This window comes from Entelurus aequoreus, linkage group LG05, assembly GCF_033978785.1.
Source record: "Entelurus aequoreus isolate RoL-2023_Sb linkage group LG05, RoL_Eaeq_v1.1, whole genome shotgun sequence".
NCBI lineage: Eukaryota > Metazoa > Chordata > Actinopteri > Syngnathiformes > Syngnathidae > Entelurus > Entelurus aequoreus.
This window is the reverse complement of record NC_084735.1, coordinates 14037087-14049586: the sequence shown is the minus strand read 5'-3', so window position 1 is coordinate 14049586 and position 12500 is coordinate 14037087. Positions and strand designations below refer to the sequence as shown.

General features: G+C 38.0%; 1 protein-coding gene across 4 annotated transcripts in view; it reads left to right on the top strand.

The window, feature by feature from the left end:
- atp9b (ATPase phospholipid transporting 9B) overlaps positions 1 to 12500 on the top strand; it is a 312368-nt gene that overhangs the window by 216957 nt on the left and 82911 nt on the right. The window contains exons 37-38 of one of the 4 annotated variants that reach the window (XM_062047160.1): positions 3166 to 3298; positions 8198 to 8653. The exons of the other annotated variants lie outside the window; for them this stretch is intronic. Of the exons in view, the coding sequence (XP_061903144.1) occupies positions 3166 to 3298; positions 8198 to 8653 (589 nt within the window). The remainder of the gene's footprint in view (positions 1 to 3165; positions 3299 to 8197; positions 8654 to 12500) is intronic. 4 annotated transcript variants of the gene reach the window in all.

Below are 12500 nucleotides of genomic sequence, written 5' to 3'. Positions count from 1 at the left end.
TATTTTGAAGTTGCACAGATTACATTTTGGGCACATATGTGACTAAAATGGTTGTAAATTCAAGCCCTGGAAATATAACTTAATTACTTGAATTAAAGTAATATCTGGATCGGGATAATTTGGCTTATATATAATATATTTATATATATATATATATTATGGCAAGTCGTTAAGGAAATTAAATATATATGGAATGCACGGGGCGAAATTAAATGCTCCCCAGGACGATGGCTTTTAACCATTTTTTTTTCTTTTTATGTATTTATTCATTTTACATTTTATATTAAATGTCTTGGTTTTTCCTCCCTCTGAAAATCCTATGACATGTTTAGCCACCCTATAATAATACAACAGCTATTAATGTAACAATACAATAAAACAAACATATTTAATGATGTTTTTTTCATTATTTTAACAATAGGCTAATGTGTATTACTTTATATGGGTTCTACAAAAAACACAAAACTTAAAAACTAAATTATTTACAATTGCAGACACAAGGTTTCGTGCAGCTTCACTCGTCATTGTAAAGGAATTGTTGAGAAAGTGGCTGTTTTAACGTGCCACTGTCCCCATGGCGTCCCGCTTCACACTCAAACGCACTTTCCTGTCCGATGTCTCTGCTGGACGTGGGCCACTTCATTAGGCACACATGCCCCGCCTGTGCGCTGAGTGGAGACGCTGGTGCGGGGCCCTGGGAGTGCGGGGCCCTGGGAGTGTGTGGGAGATCTGGGAGGGGGGTCAGCTTGGTGTGACACACTGCACCTGCTAGCGTCAACAGCAAGAGTTAGAAAACATCTGCTGTGAATACCTCAGTGCCTCCGTCACCGTGTGGGGGATTATTTACCTCTTTGGAAGCGAATAAAACGACTTACCTCACATGGAGACGTGCAAACATGCTAGGTTAGCTACACGAGCACAAATATGTGAGCTAATTGCTAACACTACATTTAAAATCATGCTAGGTTAGCAACACTAGCATAGCCATGTGAACTACATGCTAACATTACATTTCAACATCATGCTAGGTTAGAAACACGAGCACAGCTTTGTGACCTACATGCTAACATTGTATTTTGACATCATGCTAGGATAGCAACACTAGTATAGCTAAATGAGCTACATGCTAACATTATATTTTAACATCATGCTAGGTTACTAGCACTAGCATAGGTATGTGAACTACATGCTAACTTCACATTGTAACATCATGCTAAGTTAGCTACACTATATGAGCTACATACTTACATTACATTTCAACATCATGCTAGGTTACCAGCATTAGTATATCTATATGAGCTACATGCTAACATTAAATTTCAACATCATGCTAGGTTAGAAACACAAGCACAGTTATGTGAGCTACATGCTAACATTATATTTTGACATCATGCTAGGTTAGCAACACTAGTATAGCTTTGTCGCTACATGCTAACATTACATTTTATAATTGTAGGTTAGCAACACTAGCTGGCTATATGAGCTAAATGCTAACATTCAATTTTATATATCGATGAATGATTTTCGGGAATCGCTAAAAATATTTTACATGCTAACATTGTATTTTGACATCATGCTAGGTTAGCAGCACTAGTATAGCTATGTCGCTACATGCTAACATTACATTTTACAATAGTAGGTTAGCGACACTAGCTAGCTATGTGACCTAAATGCTAACATTCAATTTTATATCGATGAATGATTTTCGGGAATCGCTAAAAATATTTCACATCAATTCTCGAAAACTTATAAAAAAAAATTTAGAAATTTTTAGAAAATGATGCATTGATATTTTTGGCAAATCGATCAGAAAAATGTCAATATTAAACATTTTTAATGGTTCTCCGAAGTTATGAATCGTTTTAAAATAAATAAACTTAAATACAAATTTACAAAAAAAAGGAACAATTTTGCAAATTTTCAAAATGATTACATTTTTTTTCGAAAATCCTTTTTTGGATTGAAAAAATTAAACAACTGTTACTGATATTATTCTTATTATTTATACTGTTTTATACATGTTTCCTTTTTTTAATATCATATATATCATAAATATAATAAATATCATCATAAAACATGTATTTTTCTTGCACAGTTATGTGAGCTACATGCTAACATTATATTTTGACATCATGCTAGGTTAGCAGCACTAGTATAGCTATGTCGCTACATGCTAACGTTTCATTTTACAATGGTACGTTAGCAACACTAGCTAGCTATGTGAGCCAAATGCGAACATTCAATTTTATATCGATGAATGATTTTCGGGAATCGCTAAAAATATTTGACATCAATTCTCGAAAACGTATAAAAAATGTAACAAATTAAATATATTTTTTCATCCAATTCAATATTTTTTTTCATCGATTTTTAGAAAATTATGCGTTCATATTTTTGGAGAACAGATCAGAAAAATGTCAATATACATTTTTTTTAATGATTCTCCAAAGTTATCAATCGTTTTAAAATAAATACAATTAAATACAAATTTACAACAAAAAAAAAAGGAAAAATTTTACAAATTTGCAAAATTATAAAAAAAAATTGGAAAATACTTTTTTAGATTAAAAAAATTAAACAACTGTTACTGATATTATTCTTATTATTTATACTGTTTTATACATGTTTCCTTTTTTTAATATAATATACAGGTATATTATAAATATAATAAATATCATCATAAATATATGTATTTTTATTCTCAATTGCTTTGTACATTTTTATCCCAAATATTGTACAGCTGCATTTAGTTATTTTATTGCAGTGGTACGGAGCCACTAAAGGGACATGGGGGAATTTATTTTTTTTAATAATTTTTTTTTTGCGCACGAGATACATGTCTGGAAAAACTACAAAATAAAATAAAAAATTATAAATATATTTTTTTCCCCCATGTCTCTTTAGGGGCTCCGTACAGTGGTGATATTTTATTACAATATTTTATTAGAATATTTTGCTGAGCTTAAAACAGGCCCGAGAGACCGTTAGCCCCGCCCACCTGTCACTCACCCAGCAGGAAGAAAGGCTTGTGGCCCCGCCCACTGCCGTGTTCACGCCTCTGTAATGTTTTTTCACGAGCGAGCGCCTCCAAAATACACTTTCTTTGTTTTCTCCCACAATATTCAGACCTCAAACGTTCCTTTCACTTTGTGTTCCGTCTTCCAGAACGTTCTGCTGGTAGAGACCCCGCCCTACAGGAACCAGCGACTGTCCTCGCCCGTCCACGTCAACTTTTACGTCTGCAACGGCAAGAGGAAACGAAGTCAATGCCAGCGCTTCACCTACGTGCCTTCGAGCGGTGAACTACCACTTCATTTTATTTTTAATCTCGTTAGCTACATGCTAACCTCACATTTTAACATCATGCCAGGTTAACAACATTGGCATAGATATGTTAGCTACATGCTAACCTCACATTTTAACATCATGCCAGGTTAACAACATTGGCGTAGATATGTTAGCTACATGCTAACCTCACATTTTAACATCATGCCAGGTTAACAACATTGGCGTAGATATGTTAGCTACATGCTAACCTCACATTTTAACATCATGCCAGGTTAACAACATTAGCATAGATATGTTAGCTACATGCTAATCTCACATTTTAACATCATGCTATGTTAATTAACATTATCATAGATATGTTAGCTACATGCTAATCTCACATTTTAACATCATGCCAGGTTAACAACATTGGCATAGATATGTTAGCTACATGCTAACCTCACATTTTAACATCATGCCAGGTTAACAACATTGGCATAGATATGTTAGCTACATGCTAACCTCACATTTTAACATCATGCCAGGTTAACAACATTGGCATAGATATGTTAGCTACATGCTAACCTCACATTTTAACATCATGCCAGGTTAACAACATTGGCATAGATATGTTAGCTACATGCTAACCTCACATTTTAACATCATGCCAGGTTAACAACATTAGCATAGATATGTTAGCTACATGCTAATTTCACATTTTAACATCATGCTATGTTAATTAACATTATCATAGATATGTTAGCTACATGCTAATCTCACATTTTAACATCATGCCAGGTTAACAACATTGGCATAGATATGTTAGCTACATGCTAACCTCACATTTTAACATCATGCCAGGTTAACAACATTGGCATAGATATGTTAGCTACATGCTAACCTCACATTTTAACATCATGCCAGGTTAACAACATTGGCATAGATATGTTAGCTACATGCTAACCTCACATTTTAACATCATGCCAGGTTAACAACATTGGCATAGATATGTTAGCTACATGCTAACCTCACATTTTAACATCATGCCAGGTTAACAACATTAGCATAGATATGTTAGCTACATGCTAATCTCACATTTTAACATCATGCTATGTTAATTAACATTATCATAGATATGTTAGCTACATGCTAATCTCACATTTTAACATCATGCCAGGTTAACAACATTGGCATAGATATGTTAGCTACATGCTAACCTCACATTTTAACATCATGCCAGGTTAACAACATTGGCATAGATATGTTAGCTACATGCTAACCTCACATTTTAACATCATGCCAGGTTAACAACATTGGCATAGATATGTTAGCTACATGCTAACCTCACATTTTAACATCATGCCAGGTTAACAACATTGGCATAGATATGTTAGCTACATGCTAACCTCACATTTTAACATCATGCCAGGTTAACAACATTGGCATAGATATGTTAGCTACATGCTAACCTCACATTTTAACATCATGCCAGGTTAACAACATTGGCGTAGATATGTTAGCTACATGCTAACCTCACATTTTAACATCATGCCAGGTTAACAACATTAGCATAGATATGTTAGCTACATGCTAATATCACATTTTAACATCATGCTATGTTAATTAACATTATCATAGATATGTTAGCTACATGCTAATCTCACATTTTAACATCATGCCAGGTTAACAACATTGGCATAGATATGTTAGCTACATGCTAACCTCACATTTTAACATCATGCCAGGTTAACAACATTGGCATAGATATGTTAGCTACATGCTAACCTCACATTTTAACATCATGCCAGGTTAACAACATTGGCATAGATATGTTAGCTACATGCTAACCTCACATTTTAACATCATGCCAGGTTAACAACATTGGCATAGATATGTTAGCTACATGCTAACCTCACATTTTAACATCATGCCAGGTTAACAACATTAGCATAGATATGTTAGCTACATGCTAATCTCACATTTTAACATCATGCTATGTTAATTAACATTATCATAGATATGTTAGCTACATGCTAATCTCACATTTTAACATCATGCCAGGTTAACAACATTGGCATAGATATGTTAGCTACATGCTAACCTCACATTTTAACATCATGCCAGGTTAACAACATTGGCATAGATATGTTAGCTACATGCTAACCTCACATTTTAACATCATGCCAGGTTAACAACATTAGCATAGATATGTTAGCTACATGCTAATCTCACATTTTAACATCATGCTATGTTAATTAACATTATCATAGATATGTTAGCTACATGCTAATCTCACATTTTAACATCATGCCAGGTTAACAACATTAGCATAGATATGTTAGCTACATGCTAATCTCACATTTTAACATCATGCTATGTTAATTAACATTATCATAGATATGTTAGCTACATGCTAATCTCACATTTTAACATCGTGCCAGGTTAACAACATTGGCATAGATATGTTAGCTACATGCTAACCTCACATTTTAACATCATGCCAGGTTAACAACATTGGCGTAGATATGTTAGCTACATGCTAACCTCACATTTTAACATCATGCCAGGTTAACAACATTGGCATAGATATGTTAGCTACATGCTAACCTCACATTTTAACATCATGCCAGGTTAACAACATTAGCATAGATATGTTAGCTACATGCTAATCTCACATTTTAACATCATGCTAGGTTAATTAACATTATCATAGATATGTTAGCTACATGCTAACCTCACATTTTAACATCATGCCAGGTTAACAACATTAACATAGATATGTTAGCTACATGCTAATCTCACATTTTAACATCATGCTAGGTTAATTAACATTATCATAGATATGTTAGCTACATGCTAATCTCACATTTTAACATCATGCTAGGTTAATTAACATTAGCATAGATATGTTAGCTACATGCTAACCTCACATTTTAACATCATGCCAGGTTAACAACATTGGCATAGATATGTTAGCTACATGCTAACCTCACATTTTAACATCATGCCAGGTTAACAACATTGGCATAGATATGTTAGCTACATGCTAACCTCACATTTTAACATCATGCCAGGTTAACAACATTGGCGTAGATATGTTAGCTACATGCTAACCTCACATTTTAACATCATGCCAGGTTAACAACATTAGCATAGATATGTTAGCTACATGCTAATCTCACATTTTAACATCATGCTAGGTTAATTAACATTATCATAGATATGTTAGCTACATGCTAACCTCACATTTTAACATCATGCCAGGTTAACAACATTGGCATAGATATGTTAGCTACATGCTAACCTCACATTTTAACATCATGCTAGGTTAATTAACATTATCATAGATATGTTAGCTACATGCTAATCTCACATTTTAACATCATGCTAGGTTAATTAACATTAGCATAGATATGTTAGCTACATGCTAACCTCACATTTCAACATCATGCCAGGTTAACAACATTACCAAGTGCACACCACCTAGTACCACCAAGTGCACTACTCAGTGCATAGTACCACCAAGTACACTCTACTTAATGCATATTACCAAGTGCACACTACCTAGTACCACCGAGTGCACTACTTAGTGCATAGTACCACCAAGTACACACTACTTAATGCATATTACCAAGTGCAGTGCACACTACCTAGTACCACGAAGTGCGCTACTTAGTGCATAGTACTACCAAGCACACACTACTTAATGCATATTACCAAGTGCAGTGCACACTACCTAGTACCACCAAGTGCACTACTTAGTGCACAGTACCACCAAGTACCCACTACTTAATGCATATTACCAAGTGCACACTACCTAGTACCACCAAGTGCACCACTTAGTGCATAGTACCACCAAGTACACACTACTTAATGCATATTACCAAGTGCAGTGCACACTACCTAGTACCACCAAGTGCACTACTTAGTGCACAGTACCACCAAGTACCCACTACTTAATGCATATTACCAAGTGCAGTGCACACTACCTAGTACCACCAAGTGCACTACCTAGTGCATCGTACCACCAAGCTCACACTACTTAATGCATATTACCAAGTGCACACTACCTAGTACCACCAAGTGCACCACTTAGTGCATAGTACCACCAAGTACACACTACTTAATGCATATTACCAAGTGCAGTGCACACTACCTAGTACCACGAAGTGCGCTACTTAGTGCATAGTACTACCAAGTACACACTACTTAATGCATAATACCAAGTGCAGTGCACACTACCAAGTAATACCAAGTGCACACTACTTAGTACCACCAAGTGCACTACTTAGTGCACAGTACCACCAAGTACTCACTACTTAATGCATATTACCAAGTGCAGTGCACACTACCTAGTACCACCAAGTGCACTACCTAGTGCATCGTACCACCAAGCTCACACTACTTAATGCATATTACCAAGTGCACACTACCTAGTACCACCAAGTGCACCACTTAGTGCATAGTACCACCAAGTACACACTACTTAATGCATATTACCAAGTGCAGTGCACACTACCTAGTACCACGAAGTGCGCTACTTAGTGCATAGTACTACCAAGTACACACTACTTAATGCATATTACCAAGTGCAGTGCACACTACCAAGTAATACCAAGTGCACACTACCTAGTACCACCAAGTGCACTACTTAGTGCACAGTACCACCAAGTACTCACTACTTAATGCATATTACCAAGTGCAGTGCACACTACCTAGTACCACCAAGTGCACTACCTAGTGCATCGTACCACCAAGTTCACACTACTTAATGCATATTACCAAGTGCACACTACCTAGTACCACCAAGTGCACTACTTAGTGCACACTACCACCAAGTACACACCATGTAGTGCATAAAACCAAGTGCACTGCGTGCTATCAAGTGCACAAATGTGTTTACTCACCCGGCTCCGTCTCCTCTCTCCAGTTCCGACCATCAAAACGGAGCCGCGGGATGACTACGACGGCCCCCTGGTGGGCGCCCCGCACGGGACCGGCCTCAATCCGCAGCTGTGCTTCCCCACCGCCGAGCTGAGGCCTGGCGTGGTGGGCGGGGCTTACAGTCAGCAGAGATCGCCGACCGACGCCTCCCCGAGCGGCAGCCCCAAACTACACGACCTGTCGCCCTCGGCGCCGCCCTTCCCGATGCCCCACGTGTCCATCATCCGGGAGACCCCCGGTCGACTCCAGCCGCCCGCCGTCTCCACGCCGGCTCCCGGACCGGAGACGCCCTTCTCCCCGACTCCCTGCACCACCCCCGGCGGGAGCCCAGGCGCTCCTGGACAGGGCGAGGAGCCGGAGAAGGATGACGGCGGCCCCCCAGCGCTCGGAGTCAGCATCAAACAGGAACCCCAGGACCTGGACCAGATGTACCTCGATGATGGTAAGTAGAGTCCAGTGTTTAGGATCAGGCAGGGTACGTGACAGGACCGAGGAACCTGGAACAAGTCGCCATTGTGTCGCCCCACTTCCTGTGTGACGTGTGCTCCCGCAGCGACGCCAGGTGTCATTACCCTTCAAGTGCGCCGTCGGGACCACAATGGCGCCTTTTTCCGTATTTGTGTGGCTTCTCACGTCACCCTCAGGTGTGGCGTTTCTGTGGTTAAAAAGTCAAAGAGTTTGTTCCCCGGGACGTGAGTGTGTACTTTAGCGTTTATTAGGAGTTAGCGCTAATTAGCTTGGACGGGTGAGCGTTTCAGGCACTGACATGGACGCCTATTTCTGCGGGCGATCACACCAGAGTGACACCGGGTGTTTGGCCCACATCTTTGTGCGGCGTCCGATCAAACACTGGAAAGTCTGAATGTCTCGTCTGGCCGCAACTTGAGCGTCTGGCCTCTTAAAGGGACGGCGCGGGTTTACATAAAGTAGTCCCACATGACACCAGGCAGACCTGAAAGAAGCATTTTATTTTGAAAAGCTTTAAACTGACTTTTTTTTTGGTCTGCAACTTGCATACATTCTTTTTTTTTTCTTGATTTAGTTGAATTGTCACAAATGATGACTGCACTATTTATTTATTTAGCCAAGTGCACTACAACCAAGTGCACACTACAACCAAGTGCACACTATAACCAAGTGCATACTATAACCAAGTGCACACTACAACCAAGTGCACACTACAACCAAGTGCACTACAACCAAGTGCACTACAACCAAGTGTACACTACAACCAAGTGCACAATATAACAAAGTGCACTACAGCCAAGTGCACTACAACCAAGTGCACTACAACCAAGTGCACACTACAACCAAGTGCACACTACAAGTACACACTACAACCAAGTGCACTACAACCAAGTGCACTACAACCAAGTGTACACTACAACCAAGTGCACACTACAAGTGCACACTACAACCAAGTGCACACTACAACCAAGTGCACACTATAACCAAGTGCACACTACAACCAAGTGCACACTATAACCAAGTGCACACTATAACCAAGTGCACACTATAACCAAGTGCACACTACAACCAAGTGCACTACAACCAAGTGTACACTACAACCAAGTACACTACAGCCAAGTGCACTACAACCAAGTGCACACTATAACCAAGTGCACACTATAACCAAGTGCACACTACAACCAAGTGCACTATAACCAAGTGCAGTACAACAAAGTGCACTACAACCATGTGCATATTATAACAAAGTGCACTACAACAAAGTGCACTACAAACAAGTACACACTATAACCAAGTGCACTACAACCAAGTGCACTACAACCAAGTGCACACTACATAGTGTGTACAACCAAGTCTACACTATACAATGCATACTACCAAGTACACTCCACCTAGTGCATAGTACCACCATGTGTACACACTATGGAGTGTGTACTACATGGTGTGTACTACATGGTGTGTACTACATAGTGTGTATGTGCAAACTACTAATGAGTAGTAGATTCTTCCTCGTCGGCACACAACTAGTAGTACATGTGGTTACTTACTTGTACTTATGTAGTATAACTGGTTACTTACTAGTACGTATGTAGTGGTACTATGCTGTATGTAGTATAACTGGTTACTTACTAGTACATATGTAGTGGGACTGGTTACTTACTAGTACATATGTAGTAGTACTCTGCTGTACGTAGTACATGTGGTTACTTACAAGTACATATGTAGTAGTATTATGCTTTACGTAGTACATGTGGTAACTTACCAGTACGTATGTAGTACATGTGGTTACTTACTAGTACTTATGTAGTAGTACTGGTTACTTACTAGTACGTATGTAGTAGTAGTAGTATTGGTTACTTACTAGCACATATGTAGTAGTACTGGTTACTTACTAGTACTTATGTAGTAGTACTGGTTACCTATTAATACTTATGTAGTAGTATTATGCTGTACGTAGTATATGTGGTTACTTGCTAGTACTTATGAAGTAGTACTGGTTACTTACTAGTACACATTTAGTAGTAGTATTGGTTACTTACTAGCACATATGTAGTGGTACTGGTTACTTACTAGAACTTATGTAGTAGTACTGGTTACTTACTAGTATATATGTAGTAGTATTATGCTGTACGTAGTACATGTGGTTACTTACTAGTACTTATGTAGTAGTACTGGTTACTTACTAGTATGTATGTAGTAGTAGTATTGGTTACTTACTAGCACATATGTAGTGGTACTGGTTACTTACTAGTACTTATGTAGTAGCACTGGTTACTTACTAGTACGTATGTAGTAGTACTGGTTACTTACTAGTACGTATGTAGTAGTATTAGCTGTACGTAGTACATGTGGTTACTTACTAGTACGTATGTAGTGGTACTGGTTACTTACTAGTACGTATGTAGTAGTACTATGCTTTACATAGTACATTTGGTTACTTACTAGTACTTATGTAGTAGTACTGGTGACCTACTAGTACTTGTGTAGTAGTACTGTTTACTTACTAGTACATATGTAGTAATACTATGCTGTATGTAGTACTTGTGGTTACTTATTAGTATGTATGTAGTAGTACTGGTTACTTACTAGTACGTATGTAGTAGTACTATGCTGTACGTAGTACTTGTGGTTACTTATTAGTACGTATGTAGTGGTACTGGTTACTTACTAGTACGTATGTAGTAGTACATGTGGTTGCTTATTAGTATGTATGTAGTGGTACTGGTTACTTACTGTACGTATGTAGTAGTACTATGCTGTATGTAGTACATGTGGTTACTTATTAATACGTATATGTAGTGGTACTGGTTACTTACTAGTATGTATGTAGTAGTACTATGCTGTATGTAGTACATGTGGTTACTTAGTACGTATGTAGTGGTACTGGTTACTTACTAGTACGTATGTAGTAGTACTATGCTGTATGTAGTACATGTGGTTACTTATTAGTACGTATGTAGTGGTACTGGTTACTTACTAGTACGTATGTAGTAGTACTATGCTGTATGTAGTACATGTGGTTACTTATTAGTATGTATGTAGTGGTACTGGTTACTTACTAGTACGTATGTAGTAGTACTATGCTGTATGTAGTACATGTGGTTACTTATTAGTACGTATGTAGTGGTACTGGTTACTTACTAGTACGTATGTAGTAGTACTATGCTGTATGTAGTACATGTGGTTACTTATTAGTACGTATGTAGTGGTACTGGTTACTTACTAGTACGTATGTAGTAGTACTGGTTACTTACTAGTACGTATGTAGTAGTAGTATTGGTTACTTACTAGCACATATGTAGTGGTACTGGTTACTTACTAGTACTTATGTAGTAGCACTGGTTACTTACTAGTACGTATGTAGTAGTACTGGTTACTTACTAGTACGTATGTAGTAGTATTAGCTGTACGTAGTACATGTGGTTACTTACTAGTACGTATGTAGTGGTACTGGTTACTTACTAGTACGTATGTAGTAGTACTATGCTTTACATAGTACATTTGGTTACTTACTAGTACTTATGTAGTAGTACTGGTGACCTACTAGTACTTGTGTAGTAGTACTGTTTACTTACTAGTACATATGTAGTAATACTATGCTGTATGTAGTACTTGTGGTTACTTATTAGTATGTATGTAGTAGTACTGGATACTTACTAGTACGTATGTAGTAGTACTATGCTGTACGTAGTACTTGTGGTTACTTATTAGTACGTATGTAGTGGTACTGGTTACTTACTAGTACGTATGTAGTAGTACTATGCTGTATGTAGTACATGTGGTTGCTTATTAGTATGTATGTAGTGGTACTGGTTACTTAC